General features: G+C 44.4%; 1 protein-coding gene across 1 annotated transcript in view; it reads left to right on the forward strand.

The window, feature by feature from the left end:
• The window catches only part of BEND7 (BEN domain containing 7), a 65,269-nt gene that overhangs the window by 8,446 nt on the left and 28,956 nt on the right, over window positions 1-27,867 (forward strand). Inside the window, exons 2-4 of the mRNA XM_048500468.1 lie at window positions 1,272-1,355; window positions 17,561-17,860; window positions 27,393-27,515. Of these exons, the coding sequence (XP_048356425.1) occupies window positions 1,272-1,355; window positions 17,561-17,860; window positions 27,393-27,515 (507 nt within the window). The remainder of the gene's footprint in view (window positions 1-1,271; window positions 1,356-17,560; window positions 17,861-27,392; window positions 27,516-27,867) is intronic.

Consider the following 27,867-nt stretch of genomic DNA (forward strand, 5'->3'; position numbering starts at 1 on the left):
TCAACAAGAAATCTGAGAATTAACAAAGCTTAACTACCAGTACTTGAAAAATGGACTAATAACCCCACCTGCAATACAATGCACTCAACCACACCTTTGCATAGCAAGTTCCACCCAAACACTTACTGATTGGGTGCTGTGTGGTTTCCGGGCTGTATGGCCGTGTTCCGGGCCATACAGTCTGGAAACCATGCAACACCCAAGTGATTCTGGCCGTGAAAGCCTTCGACAATACTTACTGATTGGTTCCCCACCCTGGGACATGGACAACATATACCCCACTAAACTTTTCCTTCTCACTAAACACAGCGTGTAACAGATTTTTCTCAGTGATACACCTCTGAAGGTGCCAGCCACAGATGCAGGTAAAACATTAGGAACAAGATCTACCAGACCACGGCCACACAGCCCAGAAAACCCACCAAAACCAGTTGAATCTGGCCGTGAAAGTCTTAGACAATACATTAAAGGCTATTGTTCCTTATTTCAAAATAGTTCTAATGTCAAACTACATAAGTAATAAATATTCTTGTTACTTAATTTTTAATGTGGTAAATTCAGGTCTGAAGTTGGTAGGAAGGGTCAGGAACAAATCCAGTCTCCCTCTAAATGCTCACCGTAATTACTCTTTCCCTCTCAGTTCCTACGTATAAGGAAAGTTTTTGCCACTTACTAAATATGTAGTTGTGATAAAAACGGAAGGCTCAACATTCATGTCTCTACTCGGTTATATTAGAAATTGCTATTAATTTCCATTCATAGGGCCTCATCTGTTCCCATTAGAATTATTGGCAATCTTCCCAGATAAAAGACCAGGGAGCTAAAAGGTTATACCTTGTGCTTCCTACTAATTGTATTGTGAGGTAAAGGTTCTGTTGGTTTGTAAGGATGGTAAATTTCTAATTTCCTTTTTCTAACAAAAAAATTACTTGCATTCTATAAGTCAAGAACCCAGAGAGCTGGCATCTGCTATGCTAATTTGCTGTGAAAATGAACAGTGCAACTGAGGCCAGACGTAGCTGTTCACTAAAATATGGGCAATATTTTGGTTAAGTATATTCAGCATAAGCAGGAGCTTTGTTTTGTTTTTTGAGGGGGGAAGTGCTGGCTTTGAACACATGTTCTTTGATTGCTCTGATGTACAGAGAATATGATGGCAGATGCATTGGTAGACAGAGATAAAACTCTCATAACATATTCAGGGCCCTTAGGTCCCTCCATCACCACTCTGTTTGCTTGATTTCTGAATCTTTTCACTGTTTTAATTCCAGATTACCATCATGAATCATACAAGTTATCAGACTACAGTAATGATGTTAACGGGGAGGCCAACGAGGTGCAAGCATTTCATTTAGGTATGTTTTTATATTAATCAGTGTCTAAATGCCACTTTGTAGGCATTTGTGGTGGAGGAAGGAGGAAGAGAGAGATAAAATTGCCCGGTACATGCATGAAGCTCTTGCCAAAGGTCTTTCTGTTTTGCAGCTTGCCAGTGTACCTTTTATTAACGTTTGCAAAAATGTTGTAATTTGAGGCATAAATGTTTATTAGTGTCTATACACAGTGCTAATTATCACTCACCCAGAGAACCAGATGCTGACACTGCAGTTCTCCAGCTCTGTGCTCAGCCCATTTACATTGCATATTTGCTGGCATGCTTCACTGGCAATAGTTTGTGTAATTGGGGTATTACATCTTTGACATCTGGATAACAGAAATTCAATTTCCAGGAAGCTGCTATTTGTTTGGTTTTGCTTTGGCTATGGGTGGGGATTAATGTGTTGTCTTAATGTAATGTCCCTTCACCTCTGAAGGCGGGCCACTTACCTTAACAAGGGAAAAACTTAAATTAAATCAGCTGTGCACAGAGTATTAAAAATACTGGTATGTAACTAACTAAAGGCTGAGTAGCTTGCTTCTTGTTTTGGTAAATACCCTAACTATGATTCTGTCCCTTCATATTCCAATGCTCATGCCTGCTCCAATCCAGAAGAGTGCTGAGCCAAGCCATGCTCTGTTTCTAAAATGCACCTTCTGTAAAATGCAAAATATTACAAGTTTATTATGAATTGCTTGGGCTCTCCTGTGGAGAAGGGCAAAACAATGCAGGCTTCAGTGGGAGTTACAAGATGCCTTACCTCTGTAGCCCGTTTTTCAATGAGATAATTCATTTGTGTTATTATTTATTTAAAACACTTCTATTGCATCCTCCCACCCAAACAGGGTCCCCGAGGTGGCAAGTATCCTACAGGCTATTGTGGATTTTCTGGGCTGTGTGGCTGTGGTCAAACTACCAGATCATGGCCACAGCCCAAAAACCCCACAACAGCCAGTTGATTCCAGCCACGAAAGCCTTCAACAATACATTAAACATCCAACATTTCAATATTTCAAACATTAAAATAATTCAAACACTACAACAGTGTTTAAAATACAAATATATGTAAAATGTTTAAAACTTGTCCTTAATTTAAATATTTTAGTGGAGTACTTTAACTTTATTCCAGTGCTGCAACTTGGATTTGCAAGTTGACATGACATCACTGGACTTTTAAACAGGATTAGTTGCTATTCTTAATATACACACATACTTCTGATGCAATGTCCTGGCCTAGACAGGAATCCTTTCATGGGAATAAGCATCACTGAATAGACTTGAGTGGGCCTGTTGAGGATGGTGCTGTGCATCTACTTTTGAGACTGGCAAAACAGTCTGATGGCTGACTACCATCAGTATGACTGATAGTAGACATAAAAGTGACAGCAGTGGTCATGCCAGGATGAGACCTGTTAGCACACTAGTAGTAGACTAGAAACACATAAGGGCATCATGTGTTCAACTGATTTGTTACCTGTTGTTTAGATTTATCAACTACTTTTCTACTCATAGTCCTCAAAAGTGACTATTAGAGTTTTGACAGTACAGTATTAACTTATTTGTTCATTTCCATAATCTCCTTTCCCATATATTACCCCCCAAATTACTCAATGTTAGATTTTACTTGTTGGTTCCTTTGAAATGGCCATTGGGTGTATACCAGCTTCTTTTTCTCAGGATGAGATTTTTTCATGCCTTTGGTATTAGAGTGTGCAGCATTTGACCACATGGTTTATTGCCAGATCTAAAGTGGTTTTTGCCAGGTAGTGTTGAACTAGAAAGATAGAATTACCAAAAAAAATATTTTTTTTTAAGCGATAGCTGAAGTGTATTCTGTAAACAGTTTGACAGTAGTTTTTATCTTGAAATCCAGACTCTGATTTTGAAAGGTTAATGCAGAAAACTAATTATGCCAGCTTGGTAACCAAATGTGTGATGAGACATTTATCTGTGTAATTAACAGTGAAGAAGTTTATAGTTTCATAAACGCGAATGCCATGCTGTATGCAGTCTTCAGCACACATTTATTTGGAAGAGGTGCCAAAAACAAATGTTTGTTGCTGGTATAAAATTGGCCTGATGCGGCTCTCACGCTGGTGTCTTGGTCTTCTACAACATTTTTGTTTTGATGAATTAGAGTTTGGCAAGCCAGTAACATTGTTTTGTCAGAGTAAAATGCATAACGTAGGCTTGCAATGGAAAATAACTGCAAAAAAAGTAATGCAAAGCCTTTAGGCCAAAAATCATGTTCTTGTCCATGACCAGTTAGGAAAAGTTAGCAGCAGTTTAAGTTACAATGACATTCTAATAATTTTATTCAGTTTTATTAGTAGCAATTATTGCATCAGGCTGAGACTAGGAATGATGTGCCCCCCTCCCCTTAAACTCTGGGTCCAAATATTGAGTTTCGTGGTGAAAACATACACACTTGTCCCAGTGTAGAGGAAATATATCATCCTATTTTTTTTAAAAGCCCACTACCCCCAGTGGCGTACTACCTATGGAGACATGGGGCCACCCATGTCGCCTGGCACATGCCTGTGGGGGCGCCCAGCAGGCTCCTGCCCGCCCGCCTGCAGCCGCTGTGCCACCCGCCCTCGCTCACTTACCCTTTCCTTTCCCTGCAGGCTCTGAGGCTCGGCTTAAGCAATCTTTGGAACATTGCCCTTTTAAGAAAATCATAGAGACAGGCTGCCCAACCGGCAGCTTCCCTGAAGCCGAGCCTCAGAGCCTGCGGGGAAAGGAAAGGGTGGGTGAGTGAGTGAGTGAGTGAGTGAGTGAGTGAGTGAGTGAGTGAGTGAGTGAGTGAGTGAGTGAGTGAGTGAGTGAGTGAGTGAGTGAGTGAGTGAGTGAGTGAGTGAGTGAGGGGGACGAGGCGCTGTGCGAGTAAGTGGGGCTCTACGGGGGGTGGGGTGCCTGGAGGGTTTTTTGTCTCCAGGCGCCATTTGGACCCTGTACACCACTGACTACCCCAAAGTTAGCCAGGCGTTGTACATAAAAATTATACAACTCTAGTATCTGTAGACTTAAAACCTGAACAGTAAACCAAGTGAGTTTTACACGGTCCAAAGTAGTACAGTAAGCTGCACCCAGTTTATTTCAGTGGAATGTAAGCATTGCTGGCATCTTCCAGATCCAGTCTTGTTTAGTAAATAGGTATATACCAGGGGTAGGGAACCTGCGGCTCTCCAGATGTTCAGGAACTACAATTCCCATCAGCCTCTGTCAGCATGGCCAATTGGCCATGCTGGTAGGGGCTGATGGGAATTGTAGTTCCTGAACATCTGGAGAGCCGCAGGTTCCCTACCTCTGGTATATACCTATTGCTTCTCATATTGACATTTTTGTGGGTGAAAGATGTGGCTAAAAAGAGTGCCCATGTAGAACCATCTTCTACATATTACAAAGCACAATCTCTTCTGTTTATGGTATGCTTGGAACTCTCATCCATGTGGGTTATGATGTTCCTTCAGCAGGGCTTGTTAGAAAAACTTCATCAGCAAGCCCAACGAAACTAAGTGGGAGTGGCAAGCACCAGGTCATTACTGACCCATGGGATGACATCACATCCTGATGTTTACTAGGCAGACTATGTTTACAGGATGGGTTGCTTTTGTCTTCCCAAGTCATCTGCACATTTACCCCCAGCATGCTGGGTACCAGGGTGGATTTGATTTAAATCAAATTGATTTAAATCACTAGTCAGCAAGACTTGATATAAATCATGTTTCTTTACATAATGACTCATTCTTGCTGGTATAATCTTAGTATTTACAACCAAATGAAGGTTTCTTTTTTAGAATAATGCCTGCCTTACCCATGGGTAGAGGAATTTCATTGAAATATTTTCAGACTTGGAGGCGAATCCTCTGGTAGAAGCAGCATGTGGCTGTGCCAGTGGATATGCCCTCTCCAGGGCACTTACCTCAGTGGTGTGCAGCAGTGGACCCCCCCCCCCCTCCAGCACTGGGATGCAGTACTGGATGCAGCCCCAGCGCCCTTGCCGATGCTGCCAGCATAGTGGGACAGGGGCGTGGCTAGGGAGGAGCCGACTTTAGTCTGCTTCCTGCCTGCCTTTCACAGTGTCACGCCAGTGGTTGGGAATCCAGACTTATGCCACCCTTTTGGGCAGCATAAGTGTGTTGAACCCATAAAAGCCTCTTGACAGGGGCGAGGCTTTTTCATTTTTCGAGCCTCTTGCATGGGGCTGCCCATCTCTTTTATGGCCTGCTACCATGACAGATTTTATCATACATGGAGAGATATGATAACCCTCAGGTTACGCACACAAAGATCCTAAGGCAGTGATGGCGAACCTTTTCGAGACCGGGTGCCCAAATTGCAACCCAAAACCCACTTATTTATCGCAAAGTGCCAACAGGGCAATTTAACCTGAATACTGAGGTTTTAGTTTAGAAAAACAGTTGGCTCCCAGGCGTGTGTTACTCGGGAGTAAGCTTGGTGGTAGTTGGTGGCTTTGCTTTGAAGCAACCGTGCAGCTCTTCCAACGGGTGAATCGGGTTTACTCAGAAGCAAGCCCCATTGCCAGCAACTGAGCTTACTCCCAGGTAAAGGATCACGCTCTCGTTCTTCGCATGAAAATCAGTGGGGCTTAACAGGGTTACTTACACTGCTTCCCCAAAACTAGACCTTAGGTTTAATGCTAATAATCGAGCCCAGCAGCCCGGGCCAGCCTAGATGTGTAGGGGGTGGGGGGGCAACTCTGTTTGCGCGTGCCCACAGAGAGGGCTCTGAGTGCCACCTCTGGCACCTGTGCCATAGGTTCGCCACCACTGTCCTAAGGCTTGTGGAAAGTTCTGCTCAAAAGGTTTCCCTTTCATTTTTACTGCCTGCCCCTCCCTCCTCTTACTTAGATCATTGTGCAGATCTCTCCTATTCCAAACAATATTTTATGCATTGAACTTCTTGAAGCGTAGCACTTCTAAGAGATAAGGGGTTCATTCTATCATAGATTTGCAAAAAATGAGGAATTAAGGTCTTTTTGCAACTCTATATGTTTATTTTGTAATTTTTTAATGTGAAGAAAAGGTGCATTATTGCTGTGAACACAAATTCATAGTTTTAAGAACTGTAAAAAATCTATGATAAATTTCTTTAGATGGAAGAACTGTTCAAAATAATCTCATAGAAACCTCTGGAAGAGTATGACATTGTAAATGGATTAATGGAATTCATTTAACAAAAAATAAATGTAGTAATGCACTGCTGACCCAGCAGCACCGTGGTAGAACGTTGGGACGCCAACGGACCTACGGCCTTCTGGTCACACCGCACCCCCACTCCTCATCCCCCTATGAGTCACGGGTCATGAACTGTCTGGCTCAGTCACCGGGCGCAGGGACAATGGTCTTGCCCCCAGGTGAGGATTAGGCTCAGACGCTTACGCTCCTCTCCGCACGTAGCCAGGTGAGATCATGCATCACATGATGGTCTCCAGGTCTGCCGGTCTCTCGCTCGTGTCCCTACCCACCTCGTTTACTCGCCCACAATGAAACTCCTAATAAAGGTGCCAGAGACCAGCACAGGGCAGAGTTGTCAGGATCCGCGAAATCCCGGCTTCCTGTTGCTGGCCTTCCACCAGATGAAACCTCCTCCGCGTCACGCTATTCCTTAGCGACTGACCCTGCGGGGATGACTGGCTGGTGCGAAACCCGGGAATCTCCCGAACCTCCACCCTGCTCACACCGTGCCGCAGGGGAAGGGCGCGATACCGAAGTCCCGCTGGATCGGCGCATCCAGGGACCACCGCTTCCGATTGCTCGCCCTGTCCCTCTGGATCCGAGGCGCATCCAGGAACGCGTGTCCTAGGACACCTCTCGTCCGGCCGGAACACCGGTGAGTATGGGAGCTTGCAAAAGCAGGGCTTATGACAAGCACGCTGGCGAACTGAAAGCGTTAGCGAAATGCGGCAGGGTCCCCGTAAAGAGGAGGGAGCTGCGCAAATTGGTTGAGGAGATTGAAGCTCAGTGTCCATGGTACCCAGAGGGGACATTGAATCTTAAGGATTGGAAAACATCGGGCACTCTTCGCACAGAGCCTGTGGCCCGGTGTCACTGCTACTGACGTGGAGACAATGTTATGTCGCCCATCAGCCTGCAGACCCTATGGCTCCCACTTTGCTGTAGGCGCCCTCCTTCGATCTTTCACCTTCAATTTCTACCCCAGATTTCTCTATCCACTAATTTGGGCCTGTCCTCCTTCACCACCTCACTTGCTTCCTCGCCTCCCCTCAAACTCTCCCTTTCGCACTCCCAGCGGCCCGGCGCCCTCCTCAGCTCCGCCTTCCATGCCTTCCTCCCTCATTTCTGGAGCCACCGCGCCCGTCAAGCGCCAAGTAATGGCGCTGGTTTCAAAAAACTCTGGCAGAAGCATTAACCACGATCTGCGGAGGAAGGAAACCCTGACGGAAGATGATGCCTACCTCCTCGCGGTGTCCAATGCCTGCCTTTCCCCTGTCCTCCTGCCTCTATGCCTTCACTTGAATCTAATCTAAGCTCAGCTGATCTAAATCTGCCTGCCCTCCTCTGCGTTTCCACTTCCAGCTCTGCCGTTCCTGCTATTTCTGAAGTCACCATGCCTCCGTCAGTGCCACAGAATGGCGCGCATTTCAAAATCCCTGCAAAAAACCACTGATTTGCAGCCGGAAGGGGCTCTTTGTGAGGAAGAAACACCAACATCTTGGCACTATGCCGTCCGTTCACTAACCAAGAGGACTGCCGTCTTGAACCCTCCTCAGAATGTCACATACAGGACAATGAGGCATGGAGAGGAAAGGCGTTCGCCGCGATGTGCTTAAGCCTAGAGTCCTTCATAAAGAGGAAGCCCCTTGACCCTCCAGCCCGTGGGTTCAAGCCAGATTTCATAGCCTCTGAGCATTACAGGGCCCTAAGCTCCAAGCACCCAGTAACAGCAAAATCGTCGGTACCTCAGAGGAGCAGGATCCCAGCCTGCGGAGGAGCATCCCTGCGAGACCCAGATGGTGGGCTTCGAGTTTGGGTGCAGCCATACTCATAGAGATTCCAACACGTGCCTGCCTCTAGGACCCTGTTTGAGCCAGTTTGGAACCACGCCATAGAGGACAAAGGCTTGCGCAATTCCCATCGACCCCCCAACTAATCTTTTCTTCCACAGCAACACGAGGAACTGCCGACCCCTCCCCACGAGGTCTGGATGCTTAAACTCATGTTATTTCCTCTTAGGTTTGTCTTCAATTGTCTGTTCAATGAAAATGATCCAGTTTGGAAACACTTCCTATGGAATTAAGACAAGGACTAACCCCACTTCCTTTTCACCCCGCTTATATTGATAAAATGCTCTCACAGAAATCCCAGAAATATGATTGAATTAAGCCTTGTTTAAAATGCTCTCACAAGAAAACCATCTTCAGCAAGAGAGAGCAAGATCTTGAGTCAAAGTTACGTCCCACTCCTCATTACATTATATATGCTCATGTATGCTTATGTATGTTCTGTGTGTCTTGCCCTTTTAAAAGGGACCCCTAAGGTTCTTCCCTCATGAGGAGGAATTTTTTTCCCCATTGCCTCTAAGCTATGCTCTTATGCTTCAATTTAAAAATTTCTTCTTTTTTGATTATATGTGCCAATGCCTTGAAAGGTGTCACCCATTCTGCCTCAAGCCACCTCCATTTTAGTTTTAACCCTCAAAATTCTTCTTCAAGCCTTTTCTTGAGAACCTTTTCCTTTGTCTACCTGAGCCTACACTGCCACATTGGCGTAGCACAGGCTTGTATGTGGAGCCAGAATTATTTCCGTGCTCCCACATTTTCTGCTGAGTCTCCCCTCCTGGCTAGTCACAGTGCCTGGGGGCTCTCAGAAAAGCCACACTCCACCTTACACAGCCTCCGCTGTGAAGGTGGGAAGCAAGTTCAAACCCGGCCAGAGGTCTCCTTACAGGAGGGGAAGGTAGAGTTAACTTCCAACCCCCCCCCTCCTTTTCTTCTACGTACCCCTTGCATTCTCTCAAATGGGCTGACTCACCACCTCAACACCCAGGATTTGAAAAGGGGTTTCCAAGTTGCTCGTGTGATCAAAACTCAAGCCCAGGAACTGTTTTCTTTGCATCTTCTCTACATCTTTCCTATAGATGCTATATTCTGATATGACTATAATTGTGAATTGTTTAAGTTGCTTTGCAAAAAAACCCACACCTTAGGCCGGTGATTGGGATTGTTTACAAACAAACATCCGACCTGGATATGACCTCTCCCTTCTCCTAAGCCGGGCAATTCCCTGCCTTGTATCTCTTGGCGCCTTGAATGTTGCAAGTGATTGCGTTGGCCGGAATGGGCCAACTGCGCCCTAAACGAAAGCTTGGCCAAAACAAGCGAGGAAGGGGAGTAGTTCCCCTAATAGGCCAATCAAGGTCCTTCATCCAGCAGACCATATCAAAGTACTCTTCTCTATTCTCTATCTATCAAAAAATTGCCCCCCCCCCCCCCACTCAGGAACAGGAGCTTTCCATTGTCATCTATAAGAACTAACTCAGCCAGCACGCCAAAACCCCTGGGAAAGCTGCCGCTTGTTTTTTCTCTTCACAGGAGTCCAGCTCGCCATGCCAGGCCAGCCCCATCCCGGGAGATGGAGGCGGGGCCTCCCTGGAGGATCGACCCGCCCGCCCTGTTGAGAGAGCCGATCACCCCAGCCTGGGCCAAGATGGGAGGGACCTCTCTGGAACCAGTACCCATTCTTCCACGGAGATCGCAGCCTCGCTGCCCCAGGGGAACGCAGCCTGGGCCAGCTGTGGCTCAGAGGTTGATGCTGCGTGTTGCTGCTCCCTCATCTACAATCGCTATTCTCTCTCCCTCTCTGCGCCCCTGGCTGAAGCTTGGAGTTGCAGCCAGGGACATTCCTGATAGATTAACCCGTGGAACTCACCGCTGTTCTCAGCCGCTTAAATATTGTTGGAACAAGCCTTCTCTCACAACCTTGCTCGTGAGAATCAATGAACCTGCAATGATAAAGACTATCAGTAGCTCTCCCGCTCTTGAGAAATCCATGGACTCTAACGTCCTCATCGCTCTGTAGCTTTGGTAGTCAAACAGCAAGAGCCATGCATTAGACAATTATGCAACCACGGGTTGCCTTCCTTCCGATACATCATCCAGCCTATGTATCGTTTAGCCATGTTTTATTGCTTACTGTGAACCAACTATTGCTGAAGTTATTGCATGCCTTAATTTTAGAAGTTATGTTATTTGTTGTTGCTGCATTTCCGCCTGTGTCTGCCGACTCTCTGCTACCGCCTCACCATCGTTTCTGCCTCAGGCTTCACCCGGAAGCCCAAGCACAGCCACCGCTCCGCCCTCGACCCCTTGCCGGAGATGGCCAGCGGCTCTAGCCAAGGCGGAGTGTGTTTCCCTGCATAACTTCCCTTGTGGGAGTCCCGGACTTGTTTCCTGTAACACCAAGACTATTGGCCGGCTGGCCTGTGCCCTTCTTGAGAATCCATCAACTCCACCTCCATTGCTCTGGATGCCCTGGCCTCGAGCAGGAACAAGATCAGCGACTTTAGATGTCGTGCATGCATTGATTATTTGTTGTTATTGCATCACCAAGGTTGTGAGAATGTACATAATATGTGTTGTTTTAATCTTTCTGATAATTCCCAATTGATCCATATGAGAATCACATTGAGCTGCAAGAAGTTGTATCTAATCTGAAATATGATGTTTTGCCCCATTGGTGGTCAGCCCTCTGGAGCTGGCTGCCGGGAGGATGGTTAGAGATGCTATTGTGCAGCTCTGCATTGGTTTAATTATTGTGCCTCGTTATCGGATCTTGCTTAAGTTCAGTGTGTGTCTAATATTGCCTGTAGCAGTGTGTAAGAAGCCCTCAATTTCCTTACCCGCAGCAAGAGTTCTAATGTTACACAAGCATTTCGGTCAGCTTGACCAGACGGGCGGAGGAGACAAGCCGCCCCTTTAAATCACCCCTAGCATTTCGTCCCCTTCTAAAATGTAAGGAGGAGATGTAGTAATGCACTGCTGACCCAACAGCACCGTGGTAGAACGTTGGGGCCAGCGGACCTACTGACACTTCTAGTGCGCACGCACCTCCTCATCCCCCCCTATGAGTCCACGGGTCATGAACTGTCTGGCTCAGTCACGAGGTACGGGACAATGGTCTTGCCCCCCCAGGTGAGGATTAGGCTCCAGGCAACCTACGCTCCTCTCCGCTTGCGTAGCCAGGTGAGATCATGCATCACATGATGATCTCAGGTCTCGGTCTCCATCATCTCCTACCCACCTCCTTTACTGCGCCCACAATGAAACCCTAATAAAAGGTGCCAGAGACCAGCACAGGGCAGAGTTGTCAGGATCACGAAATCCCGCGCTTCCTGTTGCTGACGCTCTCCACCAGATGAAACCTCCTCCGCGTCTCGCCTATTCCTTAGCGACGACCCTGCGGGGATGACTACAATTAAGCGTTGCATGAATATTCAATTTCATGCTATATAATTAAACATTAATCCTTGTATCATATAGATTAACCTTTGGAGTATAGATAGAAAATAAAAAAATACATCTGATTTTTAAGTTGTTTTTTAAAAAATATATCATTGTATTGTCGAAGGCTTTCACGGCCGGAATCACTTGGGTGCTGTGTGGTTTCCGGGCTGTATGGTCGTGTTCTACCAACATTCTCTCCTGACGTTTCGCCTGCATCTGGGGCTGGCATCTTCAGAGGATCATCTGAAGATGCCAGCCACAGATGCAGGCGAAACGTCAGGAGAGAATGTTGCTAGAACACGGCCATACAGCCCGGAAACCACACAGCACCCAAATATATCATTGATTTTTATTTCTTTTACTCAGTACTAATTTTATTGATTTCAGAAGGATGGGTGGCTGAATCAACCTTGAGCCGGCTACCTCAAATTACGAGTCTGAAATTTTTGATTTTGCATGAAAAAGGTTTGTACTGAGTAGCACTAAGCCAATAAAGAAACTTTCTTGAAACAAAATGAAATATGTAGAAATCAAACTGCAGCGCTAAAAAGGTTGAAAGTATCTTTCCCGCTAATTATTAAAAAATGCCCATCTGGATAAGGGAGCATTGGTCTGTGTTGAACTTTTCCATTCTTTGGACGTGGGTTGAGCTGGCCTGCAGAGATATTTCAAGTATACCAGCCAAGGTTCTGCTATCCTTGGCTGAAGAAAGGACAACATTTTAGTGTCTAATTAGACCAGGGGTCTGCAACCTGCGGCTCTCCAGATGTTCATGGACTACAAATCCCTGCCAGCATGGCCAATTGACAGGGGCTGATGGGAATTGTAGTTTATGAACAACTGGAGATCTGCAGGTTGCAGACCCCTGAATTAGACTATGTACTTTTTCAAAAAACCAAAAGAGCTTGGCAGAACCAGTCCAGACTAAACTATATACAAGATACTTAATCACTTATTCAGCATCCTATTCCCTTGTATACTTCCCCTACTTCCCCTGTATATTTCCACTGAGGTTCCAGAGTTAAGTACAGCAATAGACCTGCCTCCTGAGAGATCACTAACTACATGGGGCACTTAAATGTCTTCAAGTAGTAGACTGGCAACTGTAAAGCAATTCAACAAAAACCACAAAATTGCTGAGGGTTTTTTAAAACAGCAGCTCTGGGGGACGTATGAATGCCTCAGGTGGCCGTAATAGATCATGCATCATGCTGGAAAAGGTAGCAGTATGAGACAGTGATTAAAAGTTTCTGGGAAACATGGTATTTGTTTGTGTGTGTATTGATATGAAGTAAACTGTGCATTCCTGCCATCTTTTACCACTTCTTGATACAAAGTACCAGGATAGAATAGTACTTATCCCATATGAATACAGTTTCAACAGACATGCACGTACATCAGTTTTGTAATCCTCAAAATACTACTGTGAAGACAGCCCATGTTAGCCCATTACATTTTGCAAATGTGGGACTGAGAAAATAGTTGCTTATCTAAATCTGCCTACTGATTTTGTGACCAAGGTGAGAACCTGACTATTTGTGGGGTGGGGAGGCTACCTGCTTGACAGCTCATTCTCCTAGGTTACAATCCTAACATCTCTTCCCTGGAGTATAAGTCCTGTGTACTTCAGTATTTCTGAGACTGTGGGGTGTATTAGGAAGTTATAACCAGTTCTAATATAGTGATGGTACAGGGGACTGTGGTGTTTTATATTCAAAGGTTTAATTTTTGAATGATGCTCTCTGTGCAAACTCATCCTGCTGGGAGAAATTGTCTCTCCTAGTCCATTTGTGCTTTGTTAATTTTGAATTCTGAGGAGCATTTATCCACAGCTCTACCACCTCAGAATCCTACTGTTTGTGTTGACCAACCCTTTCCCTCTGTTTCAGGGCAGAGGACAAAGGGCCAACCGGTGCATTTTACTAATTAGTGAGATTCAGGAGATTGTGTGATGTACAACTTTACTCCAGTATAATGCAGCAAGTGGTAGAGGGATGAGGCGGGGTTCCCAACCTTTTTAAGCCTGTAGATCTCTTTGGAATTCTGACACGCTATGGTAGGTGCAGCCACAAAATGGCTTCCAGAGAAGGTGAAGCCAGCTATACAATGGCTGCTGCAGGTTACCTTCAGTCACGTAATGGATTTTTAAATAAATAAAAGAAGGATAAAAGTCTGAGAAACCCAGGTTCCAAACCTCACTCTGCCATGGAAGCTTGATGGGATTAACTCGGGCCAGTCACATGGCCTCAACCTAACTTGCCCCATAGGGGTATTGTGAGAATAAAATGCAGGAGAAAATTGTAAGCCACTTTTCGGTCTCCCCACTGGGGAGAAAGGTGGGGTATGAATGAAGTAATAATAATAACTCTTAGAGTGCAAGCTAAGCAGGTCTGCTTAGAATCTTGCTCAAGACAGGGGCTTTCTCCCTGGAAAGTGTCTTTAGAACGGTACTGGAATTACATTACTGGAGGACCTTTTCAGTGTGTCCTCAAGGATGAAAGATCATTTTTAAGATGCATTGTAAAAAAAACCCCTGATGTTTGGGGGAAGGAAGCATAAGGAAAATGTTTCCTGAGACTCCACTGTAAAATCTTAGGTTAGGTTGCTGAAAAGAGAGATCAAATATAATTAGATAAACTTTAAAAAGCATCCCATAGTTGTAGTATTCCATAGTTATAGGGCAAATCCACTGGTGTGGTACCACGCCACCTCCAGTTTCAGATTCAGGGGCCCCTCCCTCCTTTGGATGGAGCTGCCTGTTGTGGAGCTGAAACCGGTGAAGTGGCCTTTCAAGTTTGATGGAACCTGCTGGCAAGGCAACTGATGATGTACCTTCTCTTTACCTCATGATCCTTCTCCCCCACACCTATGTTGAATCCCTGGAGAAATGTTCCACAGAACTGTTCCATCTATGTTGTTGACAAACAAAGGGCTAGGAGCAGACTGAAAGCAAAGTAGGGGGTGGTAAATAGAAGCAGTGCTGAAGTTGAGATAATGCTGGATGGTGCCCACAGAGTTCATCCATCCAACAGAAGACATGTTGATCACAGTCCAATTCTCCTTCTCCTCGATTTTCCAGATTCCGTGGACTGGCCAGCCTTCAGAGAAAGATACTTTAATGGCAGTGAAGGGCCTTGAGACTGTTCATGTTATATGTACATAAGCGTGTGTGCGTGTTAAAAATAAACTACATGCATTTGCTATAAGAAAGTTAATTCAGTGTAGGAAATACATCTTGTGTAAATGGCTTTTTCAATTTCTATTTTTGCTCATTCCTAAAATGTTTGATAGTTTTGCTGAAGACTTTTCCTATTGCTAATGAAATGTATTTGCATGCCTCAGTGGACAGAATAGAAACTGCTCCAAACTCTCATGCATTTGGGATGCAAGAAGCACAGACGTAAATAAAATTAATACTTAGATGATGCAGAGAACGTAATTGTTTTTAAATGTGCTGATTTATATTAGAAAGAGTAGCAGGTTTCTTGCCCACATGATTTCCTTTTCATAATCTGAGTTTCTGTGCATGAAAGACTCTGACTATATGTTATTGTGTAGGTAGTAAATAAAATGTAACTATTGTTTTTCCTTTTATCATTCTGTCGCTGTTCAGCCCCCTCCATCATTGTAGTATTTCTGGGGCACTGCATCTGCAGCCTGCTAATGCAAGGACTGAGTTCTTTGGCTCAACCCAATAAATCCATTAGGAATGATGAGTTTCGCGTTGACTCACATAAGCCTATTAAAACCTAGTGGCAGAATATGTCCAAAATCTACTTTTGATTAATAAAAAGGACTTTGATTTGATTTCAGAGTGGTGGATGGGGAGGACAGGTGTGTCTGGGTGTCAGTATTTTCTCTTGAATGGCCCAGTGCTGTAGTCATTTCTCAAAAGGCATTCAAAGGACCAGGGCAAATGTAATGCCAAGTGGGTCTAAGGTGTCAAACTTGCAGCCCTCCAGATGTTTACAGTTCCCATCATCCCCTGCCAGCATCATGCTGGCAGGGGATGATGGGAACTGTAGTCCATAACATCTGGAGGGCTGCGAGTTTGACTATGAAGGAACTGAGAGTGAGTTGTGGGATTGCATTCTCTCTTTTCCTTATGCCCTTAACTGTGTCACTGATCTCACATGTGTCATGAGTGACTGTTGCAAACTGTTGTTAATTTATTGTTTACATCATTTCAACCCACCCTTTTCGCCACTGTTGATTTATATCATTCTTCTTCTGTTTTATTATTACAACAATACTATGAGGTAAGTAAGTTAGGCTGAGAGTGAACACTCCTATGGTCTGTGTAAAGTACAGTACTCCAGTCCTTGCATTGTCAGGCTGCAGATGCAGTGCCCCAGGAATGCTACAATGATGAAGAGGGCTGAACAGTAACAGAATGATTAAAAAAAGAAAAGATTATACGTACATTGAGTAAGTCGCACGTGAAATGCCACGCGTATACAGCTGAATGTTGATTGAAGCCATACACTTATTTCAAGTATTGATCCTTGGTTTCATTTGACTGGTTCTTACAAATAAATGTATATACATGCATACAGAATGTCCATGTGGTCACTGTAACTTGTTATTTAACTAGCCCAAGGCCACCCAACAAACTTCCATGGTCGAGGGGGAATTTGAACCTAGGTCTCCCAGATCCTAGTCAGACACTCTAGTCTAGCCCAGGGGTAGGGAACCTGCGGCTCTCCAGATGTTCAGGAACTACAATTCCCATCAGCCCCTACCAGCATGGCCAATTGGCCATGCTGACAGAGGCTGATGGGAATTGTAGTTCCTGAACATCTGGAGAGCCGCAGGTTCCCTACCCCTGGTCTAGCCCCTTCACCACACCAGTGTGGTGTAGTGATTAAGAGCAGGTGCACTCTAATCTGGGGGACCGGGTTTGATTCCCTGCTCTGCCACTTGAGCTGTGGGGGCTTATCTGGTGAACCAAATTAGCTTGTGCACTCCAACACATTCCAGCTGGTGACCTTGAGCTAGTCACAGTTCTTCGGAGCTTTCTCAGCCCCACCCACCTCACAGGGTGTTTGTTGTGAGGGGGGAAGGGAAAGTCTCCTTACAGGAGAGAAAGGGGGAATATAAATCCAAACTCTTCTTCTTGTTGTTCTCCAAGAAGAAGTACCTAATCCCATGCCCCTGCTCCTTACTTTGCATCATTTTTTATTGTTTTCTTTGGCTCCTGATGACATTAGTGGCAAGGAAAACTCTTTGAGAGCATTAATTTAACCTCCTACAACCATTGATTTCTTTTTATAAAACTATATCCTCTTAACCATGATGTTTAAAAAATAGGATTCAGGGACATATTTAGGAGATTATCATCTGGGTGCATCTCCCAGCACTTAGACTGCTGAAGCAATATATGATAATGAATACCAAAGGCGTGCATGCTAAAAATACATAGAAAAAAGCACACATAGGTGCACTATGATACAGGTGATTGTGTGTTTGCTTGTGTTTAATACTATGTTTGTGTTTACTGCTATGGCTGATGAGATGTATTTTGCCTCAATTCCTGTGTATTTATGTGTGTGCATTCGAAAAGTGTGTGTCAGTTAGACAAATTGCATGTGTTTCATAAATTAGAAATTCTCGGAGTAATTTGAAATACAGTATTGCGTATCATTACCATTCTTGCTAATTTAGAGTGATAACTCTGTGTCTGTTTTCACTAGGAGATGAAAGCCAGGAAATTAAAAAACAAATTACAGGGATGAGAAGATTACTGAATGACAGCACTGGAAGAATCTATCAGCGGGTTGGCAAAGAAGGAGAAAAGCTGAAAGAAGAACCCCAGGATTTAGACTTGACCTGGACTCCACGCCTGAACCCCCCTGCAGATACCCAGGCAAACCTTCGTCCATCGCCAAGTAGTGCATGGAATGAATTATCTGCTCAGACCAGCCACTTTTCAGGACAATATGGAACTCGTTCCAAAACATTCCAAAACCAAGCAAGAACTGTGGGTTCAAATGGTATGACTTATGTTATATATTTCTTACATCGTTTAAACTATGCTAAGGTAAAAGCAGTTCCAAGAAAAGCAGTTCCAAGAAAGGGATGCAAGATTGCCATGAAAAATCAGAGGACTTTTCAGCTTGACTGGAAAGTTACCTGAACCCTCCACCTATTTAAATAGTTTCTTAGTTGCACTCAAGTTGCCTTTTATTCAAAGCAGAAAGTTTTGAATTATTTAGTTGTGTGGTTAGTACACGACTGACCAACCTGTGGCACAGACAGCAGATGTGTGAGGCACACCTGGCCAGGAACAGGAGGGTCTGTTTGCTTAGCTATAGCAGGCCGGCTGGTGTGCCTGCCTCTCTTCTCATTGCTATAGTCCCACTGTTTTGCCTGGCTCCTTTAATGGATTAATGTTGGGTCTGTCATGGCTATGATGCATGACTGTAATATTTTCATTACCTGTTTCACTTGTCAGGATGGTTCTCTTTCGTTTGAATATTTAAATTTCCTACATTCCCCCCCCCTCTCCTCTCTCTCTCTCTCTCTCTCTCTCTCTCTCTCTCTCTCTCTCTCTCTGTGTGTGTGTGTGTATGGGGGGAGTATACTAAAAAGCCTTTTAGGTACCCATCTGTTGCATGTTGATGTCTGAAATCCTGATATGTTTCATCAGGAGGAGTTCTTATTTTAGCCTTTATTCCAAACAGTGGTAGAGATCACCAAAACTAACTTTCCCCCTGCTTCAAAACCCACCCCTCCATTTTGTGAGCCTTTGCAAACAATGAGTTCTCCTTGTCCAGCATCATTTTCCATTTTATGTTCTTCTGTAACAAATATACTTCCCACTTCAGGGGAGAACGTGTGTGTGTAGAGTGGTACTCCTGCTGTTGAATGGCCGGGGTGGGGGTTGTCCGCCTTTTTTGGGATTTGGGAAAAGCAGTAACCCTGTCTATATGAGTCCTGAGGTTGGATAGAACTGGATGTTTCTAGTGTGGCAAACAGTTTCCCTTTGGTTTTTCTGGCCTCCCAAGATGGCTTATGTGCAAATTAAAACAATATGAGAAAGAAAGGAAAAAAGCCAAATTTCACTACGATTAATACTTTTCACATTATGTACAGTGTATACTATACCTAGGAAAGACCTGGAATGGGTCCACTGGTGTAGCCTGCTAAAATTCTGAGAACATAAAAGAAAATTTGCCTGGCATGTTGGAGAAAGAGTTCTGCCATCAGGGTGTCCCAACAGAGAAGGCCCTGATCCCTGGAATCTACCCATTTATAAGGCCCTGCTTATAAGGCAGTGTGGTTAAGAAATGTACCAATCTTGAACAGGAAATAAGCATTTTAGGGCCATGGAGCCAGATGGACTGCTTTGTTCAACTTGCTGCTGTGCTGTTTGAAGGATCCAATCAACCCCTTGTTACTACAAAGAAAATGATATCCTCATCACAGTTAAATAGGCCAGTCTTTAATGAAGGGATTGGATGGCATTGGGAAAAACTGCTGCATTGCTCTTACTCCATGGTGGCACTTGACCTAGTTCAACTGTTAGGACTAGGTCAGGGGTCTGCAACCTGCAGCTCTCCAGATGTTCATGAACTACAAATCCCATCAGCCCCCTGGAATTTGTAGTCCATGAACATCCGGAGAGCCGCAGTTTGCAGACCCCTGGACTAGGTGAATCTGTCACCTAGACTGAGTCAAAACTGCTTGTGCTGGTAGTCCTATTTTGCTGGGGTAGGTGACAACTGACTTGCACTTTTTTTTAATGATGCCGGTCCTGATAGAAGTTTCAGTTTGTTGATCTGGGGGACAGAGCTGTGACACCCACATAGTTGACTTATTGTCTGAAAGTCATTAATGGAGCAAAGGAAAATAAATATGTGGGCTTCATATCTGTTAAAGTTTCTGCTGCTCTGCAAGGCCAGTTTAATTCAAAATTGGCTTTCCCGCACAATGTGAGGAGGGTAGATATCACAAAAGAAAAAATAGCTGTTTAAGTCTCTTCATTTTAAAAGTATTTTTAAATTAAAAATGGATTTTTAATAATAGTTTATTGTATTTTCATTAAATTAAAATATAAATAATTAGGTGAGAATGATGCTTTTGATTCTTACACTGATCATGGTCATAATTTGAATGCTGAGTGAGAATGTTGTCATAAGAACGTTCTTGCTTCTCTGTTAGTGACCTGAAGAAAGAGGATGGAATTATTTTTTTTAATCTTAATGAATATTCATGAAGTTGGCAGAGCCTGCTTTTGATTTGAAATACTGTTCCCCCCCACCCTGCCAAATTTACAGTACATAGGTAGATGTGAGTAATTTCTATCAATGTTAATGGAAATTATAGCATAAATTCCCCCATGTTCCTGGGGGAAAACAGTTCCCTTGATTTTTATTGGATTCTTCTGTCCCTACATATCCTCATTAGCAATGTGTTATATTTGTAGCACAAAAAAAGCAGGTATTTGCTGACAATATTTGATTTTCCAAAATATTATGATATTCACTGGAATATTTAAAAACTGAAATGGGAGCGTATGATTTCATACAATATTTTTATTGGCTAAATTTGTTCTTCATGAGATACAAAGAACAGGTGGATCTTCAGTCTTTAGTTCAGTCTCTGGAACCAGCAGAAAGGAGCAGCAGTGGACAAGGCATCTGGGCCAGGAAGAACAGAGTGACTCTGGTGTTCATTTTGGAGGGCTTTTCTCAAAGCCACATCTTTTAAAACAGTGTATTTTTAACAGGGGTTTGCAGGGGTTATCTCTTTTCTCCTTAAGGCTACTAGGAGCTGAGACTGCTGGAGGTGGGGCTTAACAGGGGTTAACAGAGGTTACTCTTTGTCCTGGGCTGCTAAAGGTGGGGCTCCTGAGGTGAGTCATTCAGTCTTTAGTTCAGTCTTTCTTTCTTTTTTCTTTTTAAAAATAAATAAATTAATTAATTAATAAGGACATTTCTTGAGGGATAGTAGGTACAGATAGCTCCAAGGGGCACTGACTAAAAGTTTAATATCTAAATATCTAAACAAAAGCAGATATGAAGGCAGGAAGCCAGCAGGGGGATGGGGGCTTGCCAGTGTTTTGCACTGAGTGTCACATGTATGACTATCTGCCACTAGGCCAGAAGTCGTGGGTGTGCCCTCGCTGCAATGAGCTCCTGGTACTCAAGGAACGTGTCCGTTCTCTTGAAGCCAAGGTGGCAGACCTGGAGAAGCTGAGAGAGGCAGAGAGGGCAACAAACAAGGCTTTCAGGGACCTAGCAGCCGGGTCCCACTCCCAAGGTGACATCTCTTCAGATGTCATGGAGAATGAGAGTCTGGGTGACAGAGGGTGCCAGTCTGAGGTGGGAAGATGCTCCCTTAGATGGGATCCCTTCCTTAACTGGTGATCAGCTATCCTCTCGCACTGAGGTTACCCCTCGGGGAGGTGGGGGGCTCCTTGTAGTGGGTGATTCGATCATCAGGAATATAGAGAGTTGGGGTTGTGACATAGCGTGATGACCGCATGGTGATTTGCCTGCCTGGTGCGAAGGTTGCGGATGTCACGCTACGTCTAGATAGGCTGTTAGACAGTGCTGGGGTGGAGTCAGCAGTTGTGGTCCACATTGGTACCAATGACATTGGGAAATATAGCCGGGAGGGTCTGGAAGCGAGATGTGGGCGGCGAGGAAGAAGGTTAAAATCCGGGACCCCCAAGGTGGCATTCTCTGAAATGCTACCTGTTCCACGCGCAGGGCGAGCTAGGCAAGCGGAGATACAGGGTCTCAATGCGTGGATGAGAAGGTGGTGCAAGGCAGAGGGTTTCAGATTTGTCAGGAACTGGGGAACCTTTTGGGATAAGGCAGGCCTGTACAAAAGGGACGGGCTTCATCTTAACCAAAGAGGAACCAGGCTGCTGGCGCTCAACATTAAAAAGGTGGCAGAACAGCTTTAAACTGATTCCCTGGGGAAAGCCGACAGGAGCTGAGGTGACTTCGGTTCGAATACAGAGTCCATGGGGACGCAGGACAGAGAAGGAGGTTTTTTTAAATCAACCACATGCCAGCGAGGAACCTAGCAATGTGATAAGTGATAGGGTCTACAAAAGGCTAGAGGGCAAAACACAAAAATCCCAGGTTAGGGACAGAGACAGAGTATACAAGTGTATCTATGCTAATAGTAGAAGCCTTCGACCTAAAATGGGGGAGCTGCAGTACAGAGTTTTGAAGGAGGACATTGATATAGTGGGCATCCCAGAGACATGGTGGAATGAGGAGAACCAGTGGGATGCTGTTATCCCAGGTTACAGACTCTACAGGAATGATAGGACAGGGCGCATTGGGGGTGGAGTTGTCTTTTACATAAAAGAGAGCATAGTGTCACATAAAATAGACAATGCAAGGGGAGCTGATTCCCGTACAGAAGCATTGTGGATAGCAATACCAGATGTGAAGGATAGATATTAGGAATATATTATCGACCCCTGACCAAAGCGCACAAGAGGATTTTGAGATGGAAAAAGAAATTAGAGAGGCCAACAAAAGCAAAAACATAGTGGTAATGGGTGATTTTAACTATCCCCATATAAACTGGAAAAATGATGTTCAGGTCATAGTAAGGAGAGAACATTCCTGGATATGCTAAATGACTGTGGCTTAGAGCAGATGGTTGTAGAACCAACCAGGGAGATGTGATCCTAGATCTAATTCTATGTGGGACCCAGGACCTGGTGCAGGAAGTCAGTGTTGTTGAGCCGATAGGGAACAGCGACCACAATGCTGTCAGATTCAGTATCTCTGCATGCGAACAAGTGACAACTACTAATGTAGTTACATTCGCCTTCAGAAAGGGAAATTTCTCAAAGATGAGGGGATAGTCGCGAGGAAGCTGAAAGGGAAAATCAAGAGAGTCAAAAATGTCCAAGATGCTTGGAGGTTATTTAAAAACACAGTCTTAAAAGCTCAACTGGAATGTGTTCCACAGGTTAGGAAAGGCAGCGCCCAGTCCAAAAGAAAGCCACCATGGTTAACAAGGGACGTTGAGGAAATTATTAGGGAAAAAAAGATGTCTTTTAGAAAATGGAAGTCCAGTTTGGCTGATAAAGAATACCAGAGAGAACACAAATGGTGGCAAAAGAGAAGCAAGTTAGCTGTAAGGGAGGCAAAAAAGGATTATGAGGAACGCATGGCTGTGAACATCAAAACCAGCAACAAACAGTTCTTCAAGTACATCAAAAGCAGGAAGCCAGCAAGGGAAGCGGTAGGCCCGTTAGATGACAAAGGAACAAAGGGTGTGCTAAAAGATGACAGGGAGATTGCAGAAAAGCTGAATGAATTCTTTGCATCTGTCTTCACCCAAGAGGAGGTGAGGAAAATTCCTGCACCTGAACCAAGCTTCTTAGGAGGCGAATCCGAGGAACTAACGAAGATAGTGGTAGACAAGGAAGAAGTTCTGGCAGCCATTGATAAACTAAATGCTACCAAATCCCCTGGCCCAGATTGCATTCACCCAAGAGTTCTTAAAGAGCTCAAGCATGAAATTGCTGATCTTCTCACTTTAATATGCAACTTATCCCTGAAATCAGGCTCCATCCCTGAAGACTGGAAGATGGCCAATGTCACACCAATCTTTAAGAAAGGATCTAGGGGACCCGGGAAATTACAGGCCAGTCAGTTTGACATCTGTTCCTGGTAAATTAGTAGAATCTGTCATTAAAGATAAAATTATAAAACATGTACAAAAGCAAAACCTGCTGAGAAAGAGTCAGCATGGCTTTTGCAGAGGCAAATCCTGTCTTACAAACTTACTAGAGTTCTTTGAGGATGTAAATAGGCATGTGGATAAGGGGGAACTAGTGGACATTGTCTACTTGGATTTCCAAAAGGCTTTTGACAAAGTTCCTCACCAGAGACTATTGAGAAAACTCAGCAATGAAGGAATAAGAGGGGAAGTCCTCCTATGGATTAAAAACTGGTTGAGAAACAGGAAGCAAAGAGTGGGTATAAATGGGAAATTCTCACAATGGAGAGATGTGGGGAGTGGTGTCCCCCAAGGATCCGTATTGGGACCAGTGCTCTTTAACCTATTCATAAATGACCTGGAAGTAGGGGTGGGTAGCGTGGTGGCCAAGTTTGCAGATGATACCAAATTATGTAGGGTGGTGAGAACCACAAAGGATTGCGAGGAGGTCCAAGCGGACCTTGATAAATTAGGTGAGTGGGCTAAGAAATGGCAAATGCAGTTCAATGTAGCAAAATGCAAAGTGATGCACATAGGGGCAAAAAATCCAAATTTCACATACACGCTACAGGGGTCAGTGCTATCAGTCACAGACCAGGAAAGGGATTTGGGCGTCTTAATTGATAGTTCCATGGGAATGTCAACTCAATGCATGGCAGCTGTGAAAAAGGCAAACTCTATGCTGGGGATTATTAGGAAAGGAATTGATAATAAAACTGCAAAGATTGTCATGCCCTTATATAAAGAAGTAGTGCGACCACACTTGGAGTACTGTGTTCAGTTCTGGTCACCACATCTCAAAAAGGATATTGAAGAGATAGAAAAAGTGCAGAGAAGGGCAACAAGGATGATTGAGGGACTGGAGCACCTTCCTTATGAGGAGAGGCTGCAGCGTTTGGGACTCTTTAGTTTGGAGAGGAGATGTCTGAGGGGGGATATGATTGAAGTCTATAAAATTATGCATGGGGTAGAAAATGTTGACAGAGAGAAATTTTTCTCTCTTTCTCACAATACTAGAACCAGGGGGCATTCATTGACAATGCTGGGGGAAAGAATTGGGACTAATAAAAGGAAACACTTCTTCACGCAACGTGTGATTGGTGTTTGGAATATGCTGCCACAGGAGGTGGTGATGGCCACTAACCTGGATAGCTTTAAAAGGGGCTTGGACAGATTTATGGAGGAGAAGTCAATTTATGGCTACCAATCTTGATCCTCTTTGATCTGAGATTGCAAATGCCTTAACAGTCCAGGTGCTCGGGAGCAACAGCCGCAGAAGGCCATTGCTTTCACATCCTACATGTGAACTCCCAAAGGCACCTGGTGGGCCACTGCGAGTAGCAGAGAGCTGGACTAGATGGACTCTGGTCTGATCCAGCTGGCTTGTTCTTATGTTCTTATGTTCTTATCTCATTCAAAGAGAGGAGAGCAGATAGCCTGGCTTGGAGCAGCAGACAGATTTTTTTTAATTCACAAAAATGTTAGTGTTTTTTCCTCCCACTGCATGGCTATATGATCAAGAGGGAAAGAAGATAGGAGACTTTCCCAGAATACCTTTAAACAAAATAAACTGGGAGCCAGTTCTAGGCAAGCCTCTTTACTGACCTGGTTCATGGTGCTTGGTGCTATACATGTGGTATACTCACCACCTTTTACACCTGTACTGCTACTGGCTGGGTCTACACCAGTGACTTGTGGCAAAGCCACAGGGTGTCTGACTTGGGCCTGTCCAGCAGCAGCACATGCTCATGGTTAGTGACATTCTGTGCCACCAGGGGAGCCCCTATAATGCATCAGTGCCCCTTCTTTGTGCGGCCCCAAGCAGTCACTTGGGTAGCTTGACCGGAGAACTGGCTGTCTTTCGTTGCAGTGAATAAAAGTTGAACAGCAGAACTTCGTCATAGATTTCCCCTTGCAATGTGTCAACAGCCAACTGTTGCCAAGGGGCTGTAGCTCCAGTGGTGGAACATTTGCTTGGCATGCAGAAGGCCTCCGGTGCAATCCCTGACCTCTCAGTTAAAAGAATCAGTTAGGAGGTAACATGAAAGACCCTTACCTGAGACCTTAGAATGCCACTGCCAGTCAGAGTAGACAATACTGATCTTGATGGACCAAGTGTCTGATTCAGTGTAAGGCAGCCTCATAAGTTCACATATGTTCAAGCTCACGGGTTATAGTGATATATCCAGGGTTCATGCTGTGGTCTGACATGGCAGATCCATGATCTCTTGAATGTTTGTCTTGACTTTCTCTGTCCCTATTATGCCCAAGAACCCCCCCCTTTTTTACTTATAGCTTCAACTGTGTTGAGTCCCTCCCCAAACATCTTTGTGTTCTTTCTTCTACCTTGCCAAAGGTGTTCGTGAGCGCTCTTACTTTGATGTCTGACATCCACTTCCCTACTAGAATATCCCTTTATTGCAGTAGAAGGAGGGAAGGAAGCTTGTTGGGTTGTGCGAGTGTCACTTCTCTCCTTAGAGTTGTTCTTTTCAGAGCTGTCAACCTCTAAACAAGTACATCGACTTTCAGCTCCAAGGTGGTACAGAAATGAAAGTGCTGGCATGTTCATCGTGTGGCCATGAAGCCACTCAGGTAGCCACAGAGTACTCCCAAGAGCAATCAAAGTGTTTCCACAGTCAGTGCCATTGAGGAGGGGTTATGGGCCAATCATCTCCGTTGCATGCAGAAGAGCCCAGATCTAATCTCAGACTTTTCCCATTTAAAACCAGGATCAGATAGCAGGGGATCTGAAAATATCTCTACATGAGACAATGTGATGCTGCTGGCAGCTAGAGTAGACAAGACTGGCTTTGATAGGCCAAGGGGTCTGACTTTAGATGACAGCTTCAGGTGTTCATTAGTTTAGGGGAGGGTCCATGTCTGCATGCAGAAGGTTGCCAGTTCAGCTTCCCATGCACTGACTTGGTATAGGTCAGCTTCATGTGTTCATGGGATGAATGCATTTGAATCTTAGGTAGCAACAACCTCTTTTTTGATGTAAGACATCAAAACTGCCATTAAATATAACACTTGTTCAGGATGGCAAGGTCATCATTTAGGAAGTGACCAGGAGTTAGCTATTATCATCTCTTTACTAAGGGCAGGAAGCATCGCAGTTGTACCCAGGAAGAGAGTTCTACATCTAAAAAACAATAAAAAGAGCAGTCATTAAAATATGATTCAGTAGCATGAATAGAATTGGAAACTATCCTTGGCTACAACACTTGAGCATAAATCAAGGGAAACAGGGAGTTCCTCCAGAGTGAAGAAAAATTATGAATATTTCCCTTTCCCAACCCTGGAATTTCTCTATACCCAATTCTTGCGAACAGATCTTTTTATTTTTACTTTACTTTCTGAACTCTGTAAAGCAACCGGCAGCCTTCAGCCCATTTGAGGGTTGTTAGATCTTTACTTAATAAACCTTTATTATGCAGTCATTTCTTTCTTTGTGAGGCTGTTCACATACCAGTGCGAGGTTTCTCTGTTCTTTTTGTTTAGCGTGATAAAGTGACTGTGATTGCAGTGAAGGCTTTTTGGTGCTATTGTTATCTACCATGAACTCTCTTGACAGTAAGGAGGACTGTTGTGAGCTTACACTGTGTTTGCAGTTTTATAGAGTCTCCAGCATACCATGTAACATTATTATTGTGGGAAAAGGAGACAGCAGAACACAGCTCCTGTTACTGCCATGCAGTGTCAGTTTTAATTTTAGGTTTTGGCTTCCTGACAAGCATGTATTGACAGCTTTTTAAATCCTGTCAGGATCTTCTGTTAGAAAGAGCTTGGTATGCATCAAAGTGTTTGTTTCCTTTTCTTCCTCAGGAGAAATTCCAACAGCTAACTCCTCAGCTGGCTCTAACTGTTGCACTTGTAACTGCCAACCAGCATTGCAGGCCATTCTTCAGGAGCTAAAGACCATGAGAAAGATAATGCAAATTCAAGCAGGTATGATAGTCTGTTTTTCCACAAAATAAATCTTCTCCGTTGAATCTGCATACATGACATCCTTGCGCTGAAATCTAAAGCAGAGCGACACCCTTGTTAAGAGAAATTCTCTGAATTCCTCTTTACGTAGTTTCTCCCTGAAATCCATCAATCCATTTCTTTTCTTCTCATTAGAAATTTGGAGCCAGTTTTAAATCAGTTTTAAACCAGTTTCAATCAAAGAGGAGTTTGAACAGAGGAGGGGTGGGAAAGGAGGTTCAGTAGCAGTTCAGAATTGCACTCTGGAGATGCTCAGAGGAAGTGTCTTCCCAAAACCTTCCTATCCTCCTGCTAGATCACCACTCAGTGGGTT

The sequence above is a fragment of the Sphaerodactylus townsendi genome, linkage group LG06 (genome assembly GCF_021028975.2).
Source record: "Sphaerodactylus townsendi isolate TG3544 linkage group LG06, MPM_Stown_v2.3, whole genome shotgun sequence".
Taxonomy (NCBI): Eukaryota; Metazoa; Chordata; class Lepidosauria; order Squamata; family Sphaerodactylidae; genus Sphaerodactylus; species Sphaerodactylus townsendi.